This window comes from Rattus rattus, chromosome 8 (assembly GCF_011064425.1).
Source record: "Rattus rattus isolate New Zealand chromosome 8, Rrattus_CSIRO_v1, whole genome shotgun sequence".
Classification (NCBI taxonomy): Eukaryota; Metazoa; Chordata; class Mammalia; order Rodentia; family Muridae; genus Rattus; species Rattus rattus.
Window position 1 is genome coordinate 47,110,765 of NC_046161.1, and position 23,585 is coordinate 47,134,349.

Here is a 23,585-nt window from a genome sequence, read left to right on the forward strand (position 1 = left end):
AGGCCATCCTCTGCTACATATGAGCCTGGAGCCATAGGTCCACCCCTGAGTACTTATGGGATGGTGGCTTAGTCCCTGGGAGCTCCAGGGGCTCTGATTGGTTGATATTGTTCTTCTTATGGGGCTGCAAACCCCTTCAGCTCCTTCAGTCCTTTCTCTAACTCCTCCAATGGAGACCCTGTTCTCAGCTCAATGGTTGGCTGCAAGCATCCGTTTCTGTATTTGTCAGCCTCTGGCAGAGCCTCTCAGGAGACAACTATATCAGGCTCCTGTCAGCATGTACTTCGTCATATCTGCAATAGTGTCTGGATTTAATGTCTGTATATGGGATGGATCCCCAGGTAAGGCAGTCTCTGGATGGCCTTTCCTTCGGTCTCTGCTCCACACTTTGTCCCTGTATTTCCTTTAGACAGGAGCCATTATGGATTAAAAATTTGGAGATGAGTGGGTGGCCCTATCCCCCAACTAGGGGCTTTGCCTAACCTCTGGATATGATCTCTACAGGTTCTCCCTCCCCTTTGTTGGGCATTTCAGCTAATTTCATCCCTGTTGGGTCCAGGGAGCCTTTTGCTTTCCTGGCATCTGGGACTTGCTGGTGATTACTCCTAGTTCCCCATCCCCCATTGCTAGACACTTCTGTTCAAATTCCTGACCCTCTGTATATCATCCCCATCTCTTCCCACACCTGATCCTGCCCGCCCCCACCAAGTCCCTCCTACCTTCTACCTCCCTATGAATATTTTGTTCCCCCTTCTAAGAAGGATTAGAGCATCGACACTTTGGTCTTCTTTCTTCTTGAGCTTCATGTGGTCTGTGAATTATATCTCAAGTATTCCGAACTTTTAAGCTAATATCCACTTATCAAACCATGTGTGCTCTTTTTTGATTGGGTTACCTAACTCAGGATAATATTTTCTACTTCCATCCATTTGCCTGTGAATTTCATGAAATCACTGTTTTTAATAGCTGAGTAGTATTCCATTGTGTAATGTACCACATTTTCTGTATCTATTCCTCTGTTGAAGGGCATCTGGGTTCTTTCCAGCTTCTGGCTATTATACATTAAGGCTGTTCAGCTCTGTACCCCATTTTTTAATAGGGTTATTTGATTCTTTGGAGTTTAACTTCTTGAGTTCTTTGTATATTTTGGATATTAGCCCTCTATCAGATGTAGGATTGGTAAAGATCTTTTCCCAATCCGTTGGTTGCTGTTTTGTCCTATTGACAGTGTCCTTTGCCTTACAGAAAACTGCTTTGCAGTTTTATGAGGTCCCATTTGTTGAATCTTGATCTTAGAGCAAAAGCCAATGGTGTCCTATTCAGGAAATTTTCCCTAGTGCCCATGTGTTTGAGGTTGTTTCCCACTTTTTCTATTAGTTTGAGTGTATCTGGTTTTATGTGGAGGTCCTTGATCCACTTGAACCTGAGCTTTGTAATTCACCCTTCTAAAACCCCCCAGCTCATAATCGCTAGGGTAGCTACTGTTGAGGATGAGGAGTTTTCCCAGCTGTGCTGGGAATGGAGGAAGCAACAACCACCACTGAGGTACATGGAGACACAGGGCCTTTTGTCATACTTTCAAGACTCCCAAGCATTAATCACTTTGCTAGAGTAGCATAGCACTGTGGTGGTAAGGCAGATGGCTGCAGCTTCAAGGTCTCCATGTTCTGTAGCAATAAAAGACAGATTTGTGACTGCATAGGCTTGAGTTCAGGCCCAGGCTCATCAAGTGAAGGTCCCTTACTATCAGTTGATGTAATGTGTTCCCAGTAAACAAGTGTGGGAATGCTTTTCCCTGTGTATTTTCTGTCTGAGCTGAACCTACTTTTGCATTCACTTTCTCGTTCTTAGTAAATATTTTTCTTTTTTTTTTTCATCTCTTACTGCTTTCATTTTTCTTCCATAATAATTTCATTTCTCTTCTATTTCCTTCTTTTACTTGCCTTTATCTGCTGGGTAACCTCTTTTTTTTTTTTTTTTTTTTTTTTTTGGTTCTTTTTTTTTTCAGAGCTGGGGGCAGAACCCAGGGGCTTGTGCCTTCTAGGCAAGCCCTCTACCACTGAGCTAAATCCCCAAACCTTGGGTAACCTCTTCTTAAGACAATTATTGTCAAAGTAAATTAAGCATCCAAGCTAGATAGATTTATGAGTATAGAACTCCAGCCTCACAATATATGAATTGCTTTAAATTTCAATATGTCACTTTTCAGTGTTTCTGTTCTTCTAAGCTGTTCTCTTTGTTCCTTTATTAGCAATATTCTATTTCATCAGCAATATACTTGTGCTTAATAAATCCTCCTTCTTTTCAATGTCATGGGAGCCCTGACAAGTCTAAGTATGTATCTCAAGTTTTGCACTGTTGTTTCTTCCTTTATATAACTGCAAAACTCCTTCCAGCCATCAACTCTTATAATCAGCACGTGTGACCAACAGCCAGCGCCTCAGGAAACCTAGCTAAATAATGAGAACTAAATAATGAGCTATATTTCAAAGACTAACAACTTCTCTTAACTCCAAAACCAATGTACTCTGTTGATCATTATAAAATCTATATTTCATTTTGTTAGCTGAAAAATAAGCAGTCCTCCTGTTCACTTTCTTTCTTTACTTTAGAAAGTTTTCATAACTAAAAGATTTGTATTTTGGGCCAGTAAAATGCTCAATGGGTAAGTGTGCTTGACACCGAGCCTGAAAATCTATTTAATACCAGGACCCATACAGTGGAAGGAGAGGACTCCAGCAAGTTGTCCTCTGATCTATACATGTGCACTGTAATGTGCACACATGCACGCTCACACACACAATTAACACAATTAAACAAACAAGTGATAGATAGATGACAGACACAGAGACAGGTAAGATAATGATTTTAGGAACCTGTATCTCCCAAACCAATAAATCTTGAAATCAGTAAATCATCATGAAAGTTTCACCCTCATAATTTCTTTCAACAGACCAAAGATATAAACTTTAACAAAATAGTATTTACCAAGCTTCTGAGAAATTCACTAGGTTTTCATTTTACCTCAGTATACTGGGAATGTCAGGGAACTGGTTAAAAACTGGCCACTCTGCCCACAGTAACACCTCTCAAAGGAGGCAGCTCTCATCTCTGTACACCCAGAAAGGGGCTGTGATATGGAGGTTTCTCAACTATGCTCAGCAACTACAAGACAAAGTCTCATCTATTAAAGGTCCTGGATATGCAAAACAACCTTATCATTAGCACAGCACCTCCCCCCAACCCCCATTTATTCTCAGCATGCTCCTTCGTGGCTACACAGTTACAAGACCTTCCCCTGACAAGGAAGTCCTCTACTGGATGTCATAAAACAGACACACAGAAAAAAAACATGAAAAGGTAGAGGAGAGGAGGGAAATTTTCATCAATGAGTTCACATTCATGATCAGTTCTATTGGACAAACTTAACACTGGGCCATAAGGTGACTTCCCCAACAGAAAGAGGATCAAAACTAAACACAGACATCCATCTATAGAAGTTAAAGAAAAGGAATCCAGAATTAGTCCAGTAAGTGAGAATAATTTCTTACAAGTCAAACCATTATGAAGCATCAATAAATATAAAAATTAAAGTAGAGTAAATAGTCTTTCCTCAAGACTCAAGGAAGCTGGTTCCAAGACAGGTTTCTTATCTATCCTCAACACCCAAACCTGAAGATGCTCAAGTTCCTGTACTTCAGGTCACATTGGAATTATAATACCCTGTACCATGTTAAGTTGTATCCAATGGTTAAATTCTTTTTAAAAATAATAATAATGGCAAAGAAGGCTGGAAGAGGCATCTCAGTGGTTAGGAGCACTTGGTACTTTCCCAGAAGACCCAAATCAGCACCCGCATCATCATGTGGCTCACAACACTTATAGCTCCAACTCCAGGGACACCTGACGTCCACAGGTACCTGCTGCAGTCATACACACATTCCCACACAGCCACAAACAAGAACACACAATTAAAAAATAAAATCTTCTTTTACAAATCAATGCAAGGAAATGTACATGTTCATTACAAATGTAGGCTTAACTACAATTCTGGTCTGTAGATGGATGACTCTGTAGATAAGGGACCCACATTTACAAAGAAAAACTACACATACAAATGTAAAAGCACAAAAGAAATGTAGTAACATGACATTTCCTATCTAGAAATGAGAGCCTATTAGTAAAACAAAATGGGCTTATGGTAATGCTGAACATGAAATACCCATAAACATCAGCTATTTTCATTAAGGTTAAGATCGTCTTCTTAGACTTCTATTTATCCACCACAGTTCCTAGGACCCAAATTCCCAGGCCACGACACTCCAAGCTTGCATATTAAACATATGCAGAATCCTTAGCAGTCAGGCTGTACTTTCTGGAGCCTGTTTTTCATACACGTTTAAAGACGGTGCTATTTAACAGTGAGTGTTAGCAGCCCTTTCCCTTTACACTATAGAGTAAAACTACAGCACAGATACCATCTCTGACTAAGTGCCATGGTTAGCATAGGGGAGAGGGAGAAAAGAACATGCAGGCTTGTTCAAGGGAGCCAGACCTTTGCTAATTGCCAAGAAAAAAAATGAGTACAAATAAGCCATATTTCTAGTCTAAAAATGACAAGTATGCAAATCCTTCATTTGGCCCAAAAAGTCAATTGTCTTCTGTATTTAATAGAAAAGGGGGTCAGAAGGGTCAGGCAAAGTCCAGATTGCAAGCTAGCTTAGAATTTTTAACCCTTTATAAAGGAAATGAATGACAAAGACTAGACAACAAGGGCTCAAATCCAGAATGCCCTGGTATAAAAAAATAAACACAAGAAGTAAGTGTATATGGAAAATTACAGATTTAAATTAACCTCAATAGTACAAAAGATTATCTTTATTTTATATAAAGTTCTCTGTCAAATACTTTATAAAGCACAAAAGACTATAGATTTGAAGATGCACACCCACACGTACATCCCTCCTCACCTTTGCTTGTCTTTTGTTGGCTTCTCTTCTGGCCTCTCTCTCTTTTAAGCGTCTTTCCTACAGGAAGAAAAGATGAATTAGATGCATGGAAACTTCTAGACAGTAGACAGCAGTACACACTCTTCAGTTTTACTTTGTAAATAAAATACTATAAGACTAGTCTGACATTGTTTTTAGACACAGTTTCTCCTGGAACTCGCTCTGCAGACCAGGCTGGCCTCAAACTCTGAACCTCCGTCACCTGGCAACAACTCTTAATGACTGAAACCAGGACAAATCTGGAATCAGGTCTCAATTCCATAACTACATACTAAACATTCTTTAGTTACTTACAATTTCTTGCTTAGTCTAAAAGGAATAGCAACATGTATTAATAATAAATATTATATATAGGTTATAAGTACAATATCTAATATGTAACTAGTACACAATCAATGTCATCTACTAGAATAAAAAAGGAAGGAAAAATACAACCATGATTGTTTCCCTTGTCCTCAGTCTGAACAGAAATTACAAAATAAAAAAAAATTCTCATCTTTGGTTCTTAGGAATATATTTATTCAAAAGCAATAAAGGGTCACTCTTCTGAAACATGATACTTTATTAAATTGCTTTAAAATTTCCCCATCAGTTTTCCACTGATCACAAAATAGATTTAAAAATATGGGGAAAAGCATACAGTATTAAAATTCAAGACAAAATGATTCACTTAAGTAAAAAAGAATGTCATTTTTAAACTTACAAAAGTAGCACAATCTTCTCCAAAAACCAAAGAGTCTATTCTCAACCCTAATTTGTAGGTGATTCCTTACAGTTTGTAACTGGGTAAATGACTAAGTCAGGGTAAAACTGTGGTTCTCCTTCCATGTGGAATGGAGATAATTCTATCGTGTGTCACTATTACGTGAAGTCCACTGTCAACGTGGAAGTGAACTGCCTCTATGCTGGGTACTTTTTCATCTGTGTCCTGTTCTATCATTCATGACTTTCTTCTACTTAAAAAAGAAAGTCTTAATCCATATTCTGATAATGGAATTCAGCATTTACCTTGACAAGACTTATAGAATAATTTATGATAAAAAGGAAACCAAAATGCTGTCTAGGTAGGTAATAAATACTAACTAATTCCAAAAAGGAGTTGATGAAATTTTAGATGCAGTTTTAAATAGCTTCTGATTGCATAGCAGATGAAATCTATTAGAAAAGGAGAACCTATAAAACTAGACTCTACAACAACTAAGAGAACCTCGAATTCAAATGGCTGCTGGGGATGTGTCATACCCTAATGCCTATCATCCCATTATTCTGTTTCTGTGACTGATCACCATTTTTCTTCTCTCACCTCCCCAACACACACATAAAATATAACTAGCAGGGCCACTGTACAATTATAAAAGAACATTCTAGATTCTATGGAAATTCTAGAAACCAAAGGCAAAGAAACAAAGGGAAGATGAAATAAAAACTCAGAAAGATTTGATTTACATATATTAACATGAGCTCATTTAATCATAAACAGATTTGATCTTAACAATGTTTTTTTGTGCCACGTCTATAGAGTTTTCCTGTGAGTGTTAATTTAAAAAAAAAAAATGTCAACTTGAGAGATGGCTCAGAGGTTAAGAACACTGGCTGTTCTTCTAAAGGGCCAAGGTTCAAAACCCCAAACCCACACGGCAGTTTACAACTGTCTGTAGTCCTAGTTCTAGGGGATCTGACACCCTCACACAGACATACACAGAGAATGTATACTAACAAAATAAATTTTTTTTAAAAATGTGTTTGAAGTGTTTACAGACATGATTTTAATAACAGAAGAAAATGCATAGTATTGTTTTTGTAGGTAGACAATCAATGACCCTATAATAATCAAAATAGATTTTTTTTCTGCTTAACCTAATCTTAAAACTATAGATATAGCAGATATTCGTAACTATAGAATACAACCAAAACTGCAGAGTTCATATCAAATTCTATCCTCGAGCTGCATATGGTGACTCTCATCTGTAAGCTCCACAGAGATGATACAGCTAGAGGACAAAGTCTCAGCCTCCCTATACATAGCCCATCTCAGAAAAGCAAACCCAGCCAAACCCAGCCAAATGCGCACACGCGCGCACACACACACACACACACACACACACACACACACACACACACACACACACACACACACACGGGGTGGGGGAAGCTGTCATTGATGTGAGAATAGGTTTAGAGAAAGAAAAGATAAAGAAAACAGACACAGCTTCTAAACATTTCATACAAAAATTTTATGTAGTTTGTTACTAGTTACCAGCAGCAGACTAAATGTAGACACAATGGAGCAAAAATAATATTATTAAAGAAAGACTAGCTTTTTGCTAGTTTCATAACTGTCTTTAAATTGCAGACTTATGTGTCTTTTTTTCTTTCTCCCCAAATTGGACAATTTAACCTTATTATCTATTCAAGTAGTATTTCCAACCTAGAGATTTGCAGTAAAATAATAATATATTTTATATTATTTTATAATAATAAAAATGGTTTAAGTTTTTTGCTTAACCTAATAGTAAAGCTATATAGCTCTATCAGAGAGTTGATAATTATAGAATACACCAAAACTGCATTATATTTCCACAAAAATGTTTGTCTGTTTGCACATTACTATTCTTGCCAAAAATAATACCTCAACATTATCACAATGCGCCAGGCAATCCCCATTCTCCAGTGAAAAAAGATGGACGATCAATACAGTCAGGCCGCTAGACTAAGGACACAAGTAGTGAGTGAGCGATGAGTCTACGACTCCTCAATCTGTGGAGCCAGTGCCAGTTCTGGTGCGTTCCTATGTCACATGCTCCTCTATATCTACTCTGTAGGGTCACATGCAGGGTCCTCTCTATCAGTATGTACAAGTGGCACTGTTTCATTAATAAAGTCTTTCCATTCCAATGTTATTTTCTCCTGAAAATGCTTTAATGTTTTATGTATTTAATTTTTGTCAGGCTCTTCATGCAAAACAACAACAAAAAAAGTAAAGAAAGTTACTATTTAACCAGCAAACAAAATTTACTGTAATTATTCAATAACCTGCCTTCTATCATATTGGTCTATCTAAAAATTAACCTTCAAAGATATCAAAGAATTACATTGATATGTGTTTATCAGAAAAACCCTTTCACATAAACCTAGACTCTTTGAGCTTTTGATCAAACCATATTAGCCTTAACAGAAAAATATCTCAAAATTAATCATCACTGATATTTAGTTTACTTTTCAGACTATGTTGGTGCACACCTTTAATCCCAGCATCTGGGAGGCAGAGTGAATGTGAGTTTGAGGGCAGCCTGACTTGCAGGGTGAGTTCCAGGACAGCCAGGGTTACATAAAGAAACCCTATCTCCAAAAAATAATAATAATTAGTTTGCTTTTAAGTCTATGTATATGAATGTGTTGGGGTTGGGAGCAGGTGCACACGTTAGTTAAGATGCCTACAGAGCCCAGAAGAGGTTCTCTGAGCCCCTGGAGCTGGTTTGTGTATAAGCTGATGTGAGGCACAAAACTCAGGTCCTCTACAAGGTCCTCTATAAGAGCAGTATGTGTTCTTAACTGATAAACCATCTCACCAATCCCTAAATAATACTTTAAAAGTCAGGGTTAGAGCCATGAAATGCCTCGGTGGGTAAAAGTACTTACTAGAGAAGCTTGAGGACCGGAGTTCAATGCCCAGAATAGACATGAAGTGAAAGGATAGCACCTACTCCACAAGGTGTCCTCTGATCTAAACAAATGTGCCACAAAGTATGTGCTCCCTACAACATAATGTATCCATGCAAATGCACTTGCATGTGCATGCACACATAATGATAATGTTAATAATAACTGAAAAAAGTTCAGGCTTTTGAGTAATATATTAACTCAATGTACATGCAAACACAGTATTTCATTTGACATTTTCTTATACTGACAACACATAGGAGAGAGATGTCCTTATAGAAATGGAACTTAAGTCATATGGCTAAGACATAAAAGTTTCTGCGTACATAGAGATGGGGTGCATTAAAGGACAACTATCTTTCAATATTTGAGTGAAACAAAGGAAAAACAGTTTAAAATAAATCATTAGAAATGTTATCTTTTACAGCAAGCACCCTATTCTCCCCTGGAACCCCTGATCATGAAAAGCTATTAACATCCACAGAAGAGAAAACGCCATTCAAACAGAAAAACAGGAAGGAGAAGTACAGCAGTGCAGGGCTCCTGGGACTGGACACTGAGAAGTCCCTTCCCTCTGTTATTAAGAGTCTGTGAAGAGACAAAGACCAAAGACTAGCGTGGACGAGTGCAACCTGAACACTGCTATACTCAATGACTGAGGTCTCCCTGATTCAGTGCCTGTTCTAAATTTTATTTTTTGAGAACCTACTGATTCAAGAAACCACTTTATACCATGCAAAAAGACGGAATGTTATCTTCAGTTCTTCCATGCCACAAATGACTAAGTAAAAGGGAAGCGTGAAACTCAATAATGAAAGTCAAATTCACAAAGAAGAAGACAGAAAATCGCATTTCAAGGTACAAAATATTCTGTATACCTATTTATCCTTCTTTGACATCTCAGAAATTTTGGGCCTCACCCCCTCAAAAAAAGGAGGGAGGGAGGAGGCAGGAGGAGGGAGGAGGGAGGGAGGGAGGGAGGGAGGAGGAGGAAAAGCAAGTGCCATGAACTATGAATTTTGTCAACAGTCAGGGCAAGTCTTTTTTCTTTCTTTTTTTTTTTTTTTTTTTTTTTTCCCCGGAGCTGAAGTCTTTTTCATTCTCTGGCCCTATAGAGGAATTTGTAGATTTAGAAATATACCTTGTTCTCAGCTCATGGGGAGCACAAACCATCTGAGTGTATATCAAGCAATCCTGACAGTTTGGTGCACCTTGGAATATGGACACATTGAAGAACCTTGGTCCTGTGGTCCTGAGAGGGGTGCAGATTTACTGGATTTTTCTTTCTTAAAGAACAGGAGGTGTCTTCATAAAATTTTCATACCTCTCTGAACATCCTCTTATTAAGCCAGGTTCTCCCTCCTCCCACACCCAAAAAGGTGACGACTGTTAATACTGAAGTGACAGGAGATGCCCCCCCAGTGCTATGTGACAGCTAGGAATTCTGCTCTGCACCGTGTGCATGCCTCGTGTCCAAAGAGGCCATCAGACATTTTGGAACAGGAGTGACAGATGGTCGTGGGCCACTAAGTGGATTCTGGGAATCAAATTCATTCTCTGCAAGAGCAGCACGTGTTCTAACTGTTGAGCCATCTCTCCAGTCTCCAACAGAAACCACCAATTCTTAAGAGGAAGCACTACGGCCAAACTGAATCAGGAAGATTGAACTCACTTAAATAATTATCTTCTAATATGAAATTATCATCCTGAAACATTTTTTAAATGCTTTTAAAAATTCTGAAACTTATGAAACCCACCAGTGACCTTTATAAATAAGCCAGAAGCAGAAGCATATCATCAGAATCATGGGTTTTGGGGTTGTTTTTTTTTTTTTTTTTTTGCTTCCCTCATAAATTTTATTCCATTGCATCCTATATTCATGATGGTTTTCCTTTCAACTTTTACTTGTGAAAAAGAACAAGAGAAAGAGAGAGAATGTAACAAGAGTCCTTGATTTACTCTAAGCACTGAACCCTCTTTACTAGCTGACCACCATCTAGCATCATTCCCACCATGCATAACTTCAGTCATGATTTCCATGCAAATAATGTGACTATTCAGAGCTAACTCCAAATAGCAAAGACAATCGTACACCCTGTGTGTATCTGAACCTCCTTAATACAAATCAGTATCTAGTGACTCATCAATGCAAATATAGTTAATATTATCATTTATTTATAACTCCAAAAATGTCTGTTATGCTTTAAATCTTACTGTATTATTTCTTCTTTAAAAATGTATCGGTTGTGTCTGTCTATATGTACACATGCCTGAAGAGGGCATCATATCCCTTTATAGATGGTTGTGAGCCACCATATGTTTGGTTTCTGGGAACTGAACTCAGGAGCTCTGGAAGAACAGCCAGTGCTCTTAACTGCTGAGCCATCCAGCCAGTCCCCACTGTCTAATTTCTTTTCTATAATTTTTAATTACATTTGTTGAAAGTTTCATACATGAGTACAAGGCATACCAATTACTCTCACGCCTACCTTCTCTTATCTGCCTCCCACATGGGAGTAACTTTTGTCTATAAATATGTTTCACATATGACTTTTTGTTTCATGTGTGACTCTCTGAGTTTAACCAGGGCCATCTGTGTGGTTGAAGTAGTGAGCCTGCAATGTTCACTAGTGGGTACATGACTGAAAACAAGGACTCCTCCTCTCTTAGAACCTGTCAATGGTCTGGTAGCAAGAGTTCCACCAGAGCCAGTGGCCAGTCCCAGGCAGGCCCTGTACCAATAAGCTGTGAGTTCATCACTGCAATGAATGTGCCCACTAGAAGACCAGCATTCTGTAAATCCACATTCCTATCTTTCCATCAAAAGTTTCTCCACCTTTTTCTGTCTTTATGAACTAAAGTTTAGCCACAGGCCTTAAAGATAATACTTCCAAAATTTTAGTGGGATATAAAATTCTTTTAAATATATTATCACAGAACTAACTTCAGTGACAGCCTCAATAGAGACATAATGGCACGTGTTAAAAACAAAGCCAAAACCTTATGCTAGAAGAATAAAACTGACATTGTAGAAATATACTGAATTATATAAAATAAAAACATCATCTCAAAGTCAACAATTAGGACAAAACAGTGTGTTCAGACTTAGAAGGAACATGATTTTTACAGTAGATTTGAGTGGCTCCTAAGAAATGGGAGAACAAGAAAGGGGTAATCAAGCAGCAAGTAATCTGATTTGCCAGGAAGAAAATAAATTACAAATCCAAATTCTATTATCCAACTTAGAGCTTCAAATAAATCTAAAAATCTAGAAAATTGTACTTCTCATCAGAAATGAGCTAAATGTCTCGTTGTTTTTCAGATAAGGAAACTTAAGTCAAACTAGTGAATGCTGAACCAATTAGACAAAGCAGCACGGCTTCAGGACAATGCATCTTCTGTTATTGCTGCGCACTCTTTTGGCCAACCATTAAAGCTACCAGTTAAAAACTACTTCTGTGTTTCCTACACAGAAATATACTTCACGATACTTATAGAGTCTCAGGCATGCTATTGCATTGAACATTACATCCAAAGTACTCAAAATACATACATTCTCTACCTTAAAGCACAAAATGCATGCATGTAAATGATTTTACCACTGAAAATACCACCAAGACACCAGTCATCTTCCATATAGTCATACCCTCTGCTTTAGGAAATAACCATTCTAGTTTTATTATTTTGCTGAGATAGAGGAGGGCAATTTTTATGCTTCTGTCTGGAAGGGATGCCATGGGGCATGTTTGGAAGGGATGTCATGGGGCACCTCCTATAGAACACAACTGAAACAAGAACTTCAGTGTTTCAGGTCTCTGTTTGCTTGATGTTTTTGAAGATTAATACCAGCTTCTACAGCAGGATGGACAGTCTGGCTGTATCTTGGTCAACTCTGCCAGCCCAGAACTGCTCTAATCAAGCAGAAACAGTATAAAATGTGCACTACATTTCAACACTACCCAAAAAGCTCAAAAGAAAGTGAAAAAAAAGCATGGAACACATCATATACAGAGACAGTAGGCTACTTTTTATGTAAGAAGAACAAGCCACATTCTTCTAGACAGGTGTGGTAGCGCACATTTGTAATTCCAGGACCAAGGAGACAGAAACAGGGATCACTGCCAATTCCAGGGAACAGACGACTACTCGTTATTAAAAAGACAAAAAGAAGAACTGGAGATGGCTCCATAGTTAAGAGTGCTTGCTACTCTTTCAGAAGTCCCAATTTTGGTTGCAAGCACTCACAAAGCAGCTCACAACTGTCTCTAACTTAGCTCCAGGGTATCTGACACTTTATTCTGGCTTCTTCAGGAACTACTCACATATGTGGTATCTATACACGCATTGATCCAAATTTACACATAAAGTAAATATAAATCTTTTTTAAGTTTTTTAAAGAAAATGCTTTTATATACATCTGATGAATTTCCAGAAAATAATGCTGAATGAAAAGGAATAATCTCAAAAGGCTATACACTGTATAATTTCAATTATAAAACATTCTGGTGATGACAAAATTCTAGAAATGGAGAACGCAGGATCTCTCTGTATTCCTACAATTACAAGTAAAACATCAATTATCCCAAAGTAAGAATTTTAAGCACAATCAGGGAGTACATCTACAACCAAGAGGGTTAAAACATAACCATACAATATAACCTTAGGTAACCACCCTCAAATATGTGCCCCATGATTGACTGATTGATATGGGTACTATTAGCTAGCATACAGACTGTAACTCTAAAACACTTATCCAAAAGCATATTTCAGTGGCAAATCAGTATTATATAGTCTCCAGCAGAAGAGCAATAGGACCAAACATAGTGTTTAACAGCCACAAAGCAAGTGTCAGTGAAAACAGGGATCAAAATAACGTTATCAGTGTCTTCTAAAAAACTCACCCGATGCTTTGCCTTAATTTTCTTCCTATATTCTTCTTTGTCAAATTTGTCCTCTTCCTGAAGCCTTTCCTTGGCTTTCTCTAGGTTGATGCCACCAGTGTCATCTTCTTCTTCCACATCATCTGTAGCACATTTCTGAATCTGTGGCCACTGCTGAACCAACTAAAGACAGAAAAGGCAAAGGGTGAGATGAAGGGAATGTCTTCAGAAACAGTTTGCTTTTGTGGACTCATTTCAAATAGGGCATAAACCCACATTCTACCTTACAATGAGTTATGTCTTAAACATTCTTATAAACTTCAGTTAAAGTAAGACGTCATAGACAAGACCCTCACAGCCAAGCTAATACTGCCATTATACTGTGAAAGCATAATTAAAGACTACTTCACAAAATATTTAATCAAGGTGATTACATAATAAAAACACTTCCCAAACTGTTGTTAATATTCTGTTCTCCATGCAACTAATTCAAAGTCATCTGTAGAGCAGAACCCTGGGTGACAATGGATCTCCTTTGAGCTACACTCAGGCACCTTGTACATGCTTGAACAAAGCTCACCAAAATATGCTGTTTTACATTACCTGTCCTGTTTCACTAGATCTAATATCCTTACAGTTATCTAGCTATACTTACTCATTCATCTTCAAAGCCCATAACAGTATGCAATAATTAAACAGATCAATGAGTCACATACCAGTTAGAATTACACAGAATAAAATAACTACAGAGGAGAAAGTTGGCTTGGGTTTCATGGACTGCTCCTCATTCCACAGGATAATTTATGGATGGGAACAAAGTGACAAGCAGATGAATCCAACACGAGAGCTGGCTGAGTGTGCTGGCTATTTCACCAGTTTAGTGTGTCATTCTAAATAAATTTATTATTCTCTCAGACACCTGTGTCCCTTGCAGATAAAAGAGGCAGCTCGATAATTTGTTGTCTCACACTGTAAAAGTACAAGCTCTGAACCATTTAGACAAAAATAGTTCCCAGGCTTTAACTTAATAACTGGTCTCGGAAAGATTTAAAATCTGTATCTCTGACTTAAAGTATGCTAACTAATCTTCTTGCCAACAGAAATCTTCAAATAAACATCTCACGGGTACTCAGACATCTCGCTACGCTGGCCATTCTACGTGGTGAGGCACACACGATCTTATTTCTTGACATAGACAATGGTGGTAGAAAGAACTGCACTGACAAATTATGTCAGTGATCACTGAGCTCCACAGCTACAAGAGGGATCTGTGCTGATGAGCATGCTACAGCAATTACTACAACTTCCCACCCCACTTGATTCACAGAGGGAAGTCAGTACAGTATACCCTTCTGTTGGTTAAACAAAAGCAGCCCATCGTTTAGAGGTTCAGAAGTTTCAGTGTTATGCCCAGCCGCAAACAGCTCCTCTTAGCAACAAGCACACATGTCAACATTATACAGTTAAGAGACTGATAATTATCCTGGAGCTAATTACTACCATCCGTGCATCTGAACAGTAGCACACTAAGCTCATTAGGTAAGAGCACTCATTTCACAGGGCACTAGACAGAACTCATTCTCCGCTAGCTCACTTCTTGGGTGCTCACTCTCTATAGTAGTTTCATAATGATTCGTTTTTGTTTTTGTTTTTTTTGTTTTGTTTTTTTTTTTCATTTATTTTGGCTTCATCCTCCACTTGTAGCAACTTTGAAATACCTTCTATTTTGTTATTTTTCAGCTTCTTCCTATTCCCCCAAATAACACCAAGTTCTTTAACTTCAAAATGAAAAAGAAGCATACCCCTCTAGATATAGCAAATATCAACAACACAGCCAGGATGGTGAAATGCATGGTATGACTTTTTTAAATCAATATGGAAAATTCATTTTACTGGAGTAACAGATTACTCATCCAAAACATTATTGAGAGGGTTTAATACATGTTAGGTACTATGCACCATGCTAGGAATCCAATAGTTAACAAAATACTTTCTTTGTAGAGAAATGCCAAAGAAAGTTATAATCATCAAATAAGAATCTAAGCTTATATAAAAATTTCTGTAAAAAATAAATGAACAAGGAGGATGAAAATAATGAGATTATAATGGTACTGTGTGATATATCAGGATAGTTAGGGAACTTGGAGGCTAGTGAGAATGAGGTCACAAGATAAAAATTCTAAAGACCTTGTTCTACCCAAAGTTTCCATTCTTTGGCTAATTTATTTGATCTCCTGCCTTTTCTTGGTCATTTGAAAACAACTCAGTAATTCTTAAAATAATGATTCTTCTGAGAAATAAGATAGAAGTATATATTTACAATCAGGTTCAGATAAAGGCAAAATCAAAGGGAAACACCTAAATCTAAAATTACCTCAAGGGAGAGAATCCCGCCCCATGAGCCTGCTGAGCAATGCACATGCAAACACAGCATCTCTAACTGAGGAAGTGCAAATCAGGAGCTTACAGTAACGTTAAAGATGCCTGGTAAGTAGCTGTGTTAGTATCAGGAGCTTATAGTCATGTTAAAGATGCCCGTAAGTAGCTGTGTTAGTATTCTTGTGCTTGTTCCCAGGAAATATGCTGATGAATATTGATGAGAAAAATCTTTCCTATAAAGAATGGAACTTAATGGCATTTCACTGCAGGTATCACCAAGAAGGACTAGAGTTGATTGCATAAGAGATCCTCGTCCACAGCCACAGAGCTGAGGAAAGGCTTACAGGAACAGGGACAGGAAGCAGGCAGTGTGCTCTGGGGACATTTCTTTTTAAATAAGGAATGGCCAGTCAGCATGAAAGCCAAGCTCCATAATCCCTGAGATGTAGCTCAGAAATAATATATTTACAGAATCTTACCTCTCCTTCATCTGTAAATGTTATTTTCTTGTTCACTTTAAAATTTCTCTTCATTACTTTTTTTGCTTCTGCAACTTTGGTTAATTTTTTCTTGACACTGGATTTAGAAGGTTCCTTTTTCTGTGCAAAGAAAAAGAATAATTAGAAAAACGGTTGCAATGTAAAACAAATTTCCAAAAATGACTATACTTTCTATTCTCACTGGTAATTACAAGTTCCTAAAACACTGTCCAGAAGAAACTGAGCTATGTGGCATTTTAACTAACAGCTACCACAAGGCTAAAGGGGCTTTAAATGTGAGTGTGACGGTCATTAGGCAAAACCTTTCATTTTGTTCTATTGCTAAATTGTACTACTTAAAATGCTGCTGCACCAGAGACAATGAGAGAAAGCAATAAACAGTCATAAGGCAAATCTGTTTCCCAGGTAAAACAAACATATTATTTCATTACCAAGTGCAAACTTAAATTCCTAGACTAGGAAAATGTAAACACAGAGCAAAATGACTAAAACGGTGTTTGCAACTCAATATCGTTCTGTCAGCTATAGAAATTTGCTATATACATGTTGGAAAATACCCTATGACCAAAGAGTCCCAAGACAAGATGAATAACAGTACTTAACAGAGTACATTCACTGGAACAAAACCAATGCTCTGAGACCACCATCATAGATAGCATAACCTTAAGCTACTGCTTACTTATCCTAAATGAACAACTGAGTGAGGGAGTGAGGAAAGAAACAGGAAAGATCATGGCATGGCCTCTACAACGAGTACCAGGGAATAACTCGTGGTTTTGAAATGTTGTATAATTCCCCACTAGCAATTGGTGGTACTTAACTATAAAACAATATAGCGTCCATTACAGGAATAAACAGAATGAGAAGTAGGTTTCAGTATAGGCCTGAAGAGATTGCTCAGCAGTTAAGGATAAGTATTACTCCTCTAGGGAACCAGAGTTCAGTTCTCACACCCATGTTAGAAAGTTCACAACTGCCTCTAACTTCAGCTCTGACTCTAAGGGTACCAGCACATACTTGTACATACCCAGACACAGATACACATGTTCACAGCTTAAAATAATAAAAATAATTTAAAGAGCTCTTTGGCATAGTAATCAAGAATATTTGAGGTAAATTCTGCAATTACAAACTGTGTGAAGATTAGCTATCCTCTCTACATGGAGGATACTAATAGCACCTAGTACCACCTAACACACTGTGGGATAGACTAAACAATAAATAAACTAAAACACGCTGCATGATAAGCTCATGTCAAGTGGATACAGCTAATTTCACAGCATACTAGACTGTGGGCTTCCTAGCTTTTAATGCTGTGTTACAGTGAATCGCTCAACGAAGGCAAAAAAGAGGAAATAAACAAGAATCATCAGAAGTTTTGGGAAGATGCACAACTAATACATTATGATAACAAAAAAATTCATGTTAAGTAGACACTGTCAATGTTGAATAGATTAAAATAAACATACCAAATTAAAAACAGCCAACTTATTAAGACAGTTTATATGTTATTAGAATATTTTTAGGTAATTGTTCATGTTTGTTATTATCTTGGATAGTTTTATGTCAATGTTATACAAGCTACAATCATTTGAGAAGAGGGTCTTTGAATTGAAAAAAACATCTCTATAAAACTGGCCTACAGAAGAGTCTGTGGTACGTTTTGTTGATTCCTAACTGATACGTGAGGGTCAAGCTCACTGTGGGTCACACCACCACTGTGCTGGTGGTCCTGAGTGCTCCAAGAACACAAGATGAGCAAGCCATGAGTCAGCAGTGTTCCTTCCATGGCCTCTGCATCAATTCCAGCTTCTAGGTTCCTGCCTTGTGTTCCTGCCCTGACTTCCCTGGACTATAGGGTATAAGACGAAATAAACCCTTTCCTCCCCATATTGCTTTTGGATGTGGTGTTTATCACAGCAAGAGAAACTCTTAACTAAGATAGTTATGTAAATTAGACAATGCATACAATAGTTATGATTTAATTACAAGTAAGTTGTGTTGACAGTGATGTTTTTGTTATATATGTATTCTAACAATATTTTTTATAGTTCTTATTCTGATTTATGCAATCTATAGTACTTAATTAAAAGTACTTTTCCGGCAAAAAGCCAGTTTACATTTAGTAAGCTACAAGCATATTTAATCCATGTAAAGTTTATGAGAAGATCTCTTATCAGAGAGATATTAACATTAATATACTATAATTTATCTCACAAGACTTCTATGAAAAAATTTTTTCAAATTATTTTTTCCTTGGGACAAACAACTAATCTTCAGCCCTACCCATGGCTCTGTGGATGTTTCCAGCTGGTGGCATGAAGACTTACTTGCTGTGCCTACTCCTCTAGACCTCCTCTCTGTGACTGTCTCTAAGACATATGTGTATCTCTCTCTGTAAATATTATCGTCCTCATTTCCTTACCTTACTTCAGAGAGCAATCAGATGGGAAAAAATAAAGAAAGAGAAAAAAAAGGAAAGAAAACCTAAATTGGAAGGGAATGGAGTGATAAAGCAATTCACTTATCTAAGGTGCAAAACGTAAAAACCTTAAAAGCATGGGGAAAAACTAAGTCCCTCCTTCCTTCAACCCATTCAGAATTTCCATGCAACTTTCCTCACAAAGCCCTGTCAGAGACCTCTTCTATCACTAGAGTTTGCAACTTCATTATTAAAATTCTAGTAGATCATTAGAGTTTTATAGTGAAACAAATTTTTGTTTGTTTCTTTTTGTTTTTAAAAACAGGGTTTCTCTGTGTAACAGCTCTAGAACTCACTTTGTAGACCAGGCTAACCTTGAACTTGAGAGATCCACCTACCTCTGCTTCCCCAGTACTGGGAATCAAAGGTGTACACCAACAACACCCAGCTTGGTGACATAAACTCTTAAAGATCTGGATTGGCTGATTTTCTGCCATCAAACATTGCATAATGATAGAAGGAATTATAAGATTAGCTGAGATACTCACTATAGTATAAACATATAGCCATAAATTAATAAGCTGAAATCATTAGGAAATGGTGTGAGCAAACTTTTCGGGGTGATGGTACTTTCTACTTCTTGGATAAATGTTTGAGCTACACAAAGACATATCTGAGTAAATGTATCAAATGTTCTTAATTCTAATTTGTCACTTCCTTGTATGATGTGAAAATTTATACATCTAAAGGTAATGTCAACAAATACTGAACTCCAACAAACACCATGCAATCTGAAAAATACAAGAAAATATAATGACATTGGCAATGTACTCAGAAATGTGTTCAGTAAAAGGTAACATGGTAAGGAAAACATTGCAATGGTTAATTATAAAATTTGGTAGAAGATATATTTGCATCCAATAATATAGTTGTTGCAACTCCTCTGACTATTTAAAAATATTCTTAATAAAATACAAGAGTCCAGTGCCTGTGAACAGAAAGAAAATGTCAAAGCATACATTCCAAATGCCAAGAGCTAACCAACTGGAATAAAAGTCAGTAAGAGAAACAGTATAGTCCAGTAACATTGGTTTAGCTCACGAATCCAGTGACCTTATGGGGGAAAAAAATGGAGGTATTTGTGGTTTTTTTCCACTGAATGGTCTCTTAGTATCTAAAAGGGATAATTCTTGCTCCAGCTTGCTACCCTCAAAAAAAGGGTTCCCTTTATTTCTTTAAAAAACATGTTAAGAAAGTCACTGAAAAAAAAGCAACAGCTTCAAAAGGGCTAAGTGGCTTATATTACCTTGAATAGCTACTGACTTGCCTCTAACAGCCTCACTCACTCCAAAATGTACAACTGACTATACAAGACATCTGTGTCAGTTACCTTTGTGGATATATCAAACAAGTGAGATAATCAACTTACATAGAGAAAAGGTATGTCTGGGCTTACAGTTATAAAAAAAAAAAAAAAAGTTTTCAGTCCATGATGTTGGCCCCAGTGCTTTGGACAAGACAAACACTATAAGGGTAAGACTACTTTTCAAGATACAAATTATAGTTCTATCAGAGAATATAGGCAGTAGTGCAATGCTGGTAGTCTCTCTAGGCCTCTGTAATATATTACAGATAATATTCAGCAATTACTAAACACTAACTATTGTATCACAAGCACAGCAAGTGCTGAGATAAATAAGCAAGATGAGTAACTTCCTTTTACAAAAAAGAAAAAAGAAAGAGAGGAAAATACTAAGATGTGTATTACTTCACTAAAGTTACAAACGCCTATTAAGCCCACTGTTGGCATTTTTATGTGTGTGTGTGTGTGTGTGTGTGTGTGTGTGTGTGTGTGTGTGTGTGTGTGGAGAGAGAGAGAGAGAGAGAGAGAGAGAGAGAGAAAGAGAGAGAGAGAGAAGGAGGATCTCTGTATATCTGCACATGTACATACATATGTAGGATGAGTTGATCAGCAAGTCCGCATATGGAAGTCAGAGGTTGATCACTTTCCACCTTACTTTTATGAGACAGAATCTCTCGTTGAACTTGGAGAGTTCTCTTTGGTCTAAAAGCATGGTCAGAGAGCCCTAGGATCTGCCTATTCTCCCTTCCATCCTGCACTAAACTTACAGGTAGACCTGCCTATCTATACATGTTTATGTGGATTCTGGGAATCCAAAATCAAGACTTTGTGGTTGTAGAGCAAGCACTTTACCCACTGCTATCTCCAGTCCCAGTGTTAGTCTTTTTAATACTAACTTTAGTAGGCATCCTCGTTTGCTTTCTTTTGATGTGATAAAACAACAACAAACAAACACACAAACAAAAACCACGTTGGGGGAAACCAAGACAGAACTCAAGGCAGAATCCCAGAGCAAGAACTGAAGTAGAGACTACAGAGAAATACTACTTACTGACTTGCTCACTCAGATTGCTTTTGTAGACAACCCAGGACCACCTGACCAGGAGCGGCATTACCTAACTTAATAAATTTTCAAGTATGTATTTCTATGTTTTAATAAAAGCAACTTCTGATATATTATGAGTAGTTTCTATTTTCAATTTTTTCCCTGTAATTCTCAGACAGATTTGGACATCAAACTTTCACTCAAATCCCTTTAACGTATTTTCTGTGTCCTCATTAATTTCATGTTAGAGTTAATATAAATTTCCTGATTTAAAAAAACCTTCTTTTATAGAGGTTTAGCCTAATAATTCCTTAAACCTTTCACTGCTTCTAATTAGTCGAGATAAAATCCTAATCCCTGTTCTTCAGAATGAATTCTATTTTCATTTCATGTCCTATTTTTAATACTTATGTGTGTCATGATCAACTAAATTTATCATACTTTCTCTTATACTATTAAATAGTCCTGTTTACCTTTTTATTCTGAAACATAGAATGCAAATTTACATAGCTCTGTAATTAAAATCACTCATTACTAGAATATTTTCTTTGAATTCACTTAAATTGGTGCCAGGATCAATTTAGCCTGACTGTAGCCATCTTGAATCATGACCAGCCTGTCATGACCATCATACTAAAAATAGTGGTATTTAGAGCTTTGTGACTAGATCCAAGTACTATGAGTGCCAAGTAAATAACTCACATCTCTGTTATTAGCTTGATATAATCAAGCTATGTTCCAGTTTGGATAGTCACTGTTCTCCTGAACATTAGATAGATATCCACCATATGCCACCATTCAAGAATCATTTCTATCTCTCTGTTCCTCCCTGTTCCAGAGACAATCGCATCTTTTCAAGGAGTGCCAGTCTCGTACCATAGATACGATAGTGAAGGTCAGTGTGAACGGATTTGGCCGTATTGGGTGCCTGGTTACCAGGGCTGTCTTCTGCTCTGCAGTTGGCAAAGTGGAGACTGTTGCCATCAATGACCCCTTCACTGACCTCAACTACATGGTCTACATGTTCCAGCATGACTCTATGGCAAATTCAATGGCACAGGCAAGGCTGAGAATGGGACGCTTGTCACCGACAGAAAGCCCATCACCATCTTCCAGGAGTGAGATCCCACTAACACCAAATGGGGTGATGCTGGTGCTGACTATGTCATGGAGTCTACTGGCATCTTCACTGCCATGGGGAAGGCTGGGGCCCACTTGAAGGGTGGTCCAAAAGGGTCATCATCTCCAACCCTTCTGCCGATGCTCCCATGTTTGTAATGGGTGTGAACCATGAGAAATATGACAACTCATTCAAGATTGTCAGCAATGCATCCTGTATCATCAACTGATTAGCCGCCTTGACCAAAGTCATCCATGACAACTTTGGCATCGTGGAAGGACTCATGACCACAGTCCACACCATCACTGCCACTCAGAAGACTGTGGATGGCCCCTCTGGAAAGCTGTGGAATGATGGCCATGGGGCTGCCCATAATATCATCCCTGCATCCACTAGTGTTGCTAAGGCTAGGGGCAAGGTCATCCCAGAGTTGAACAGGAAGCTCACTGGCATAGCCTTCCGCATTCCTACACCCAATATATCAGTTCTGGTTCTGACATGGCACCTAGAGAAAACTGCCAAGTATGATGACATTAAGGAGGTGTGTAGCAGGCATCCGAGGGCCCCACTAAAGGGTATCCTGGGCTACACTGAGGATTAGGTTGTCTCCTGCGACTTCCAACAGCAACTCCCACTCTTTGATGCTGCAGCTGGCATTACTCCCAATGGCGATTTTGTGAAGCTCATTTCCTGGTATGACAATGAATATGGCTACAGCAATAGGGTGGTGGATCTCATGGCCTGCATGGCCTCCAAGGCGTAAGAAACCCTAGACCACCCACCCTAGCAAGGATACTTGAGGGCAAGAGAGAGGCCCTCAGTTGCCGAGGAGTCCCTGTCCCAACTCGGCCACCATCATTGAGCAACTCCCTCATAATTTTCATCCCAGACCCCCATAAAACAAGAGGAGTCTAGGAAGCCCTACTCTTGAATACCATCAATAAAGTTCACTGTATCCACTCCAAAAAAAAAAAAAAGTAATTTCTATTTCTAAGCCTCCAATTGATTGTCCTCTATGCAATCCTGACTTAGTTCTTTCTCATAGCACTTTGCAGCTGCCAAGTGTGGTGACATTAAGTAGGTGTGAAGCAGGAACCAAGGGCCCACTAAAGGGCAACCTGAGGACCAGGTTGTCTCCTGATTTTTAGGTTGTTTAGTATTCTGTCTTTCTGTTAAAATGCATGTATCTGTTCCCCAACTATATTCC

At 38.0% G+C, this 23,585-nt stretch overlaps 1 protein-coding gene across 1 annotated transcript in view; it reads right to left on the minus strand.

Annotated features, from left to right (window-relative positions):
• Ddx10 (DEAD-box helicase 10) overlaps positions 1-23,585 on the minus strand; it is a 153,363-nt gene that overhangs the window by 33,320 nt on the left and 96,458 nt on the right. Inside the window, exons 14-16 of the mRNA XM_032911581.1 lie at positions 16,408-16,527; positions 13,571-13,732; positions 4,971-5,027 (exon numbers count right to left, since the gene is read on the minus strand). Of these exons, the coding sequence (XP_032767472.1) occupies positions 4,971-5,027; positions 13,571-13,732; positions 16,408-16,527 (339 nt within the window). The remainder of the gene's footprint in view (positions 1-4,970; positions 5,028-13,570; positions 13,733-16,407; positions 16,528-23,585) is intronic.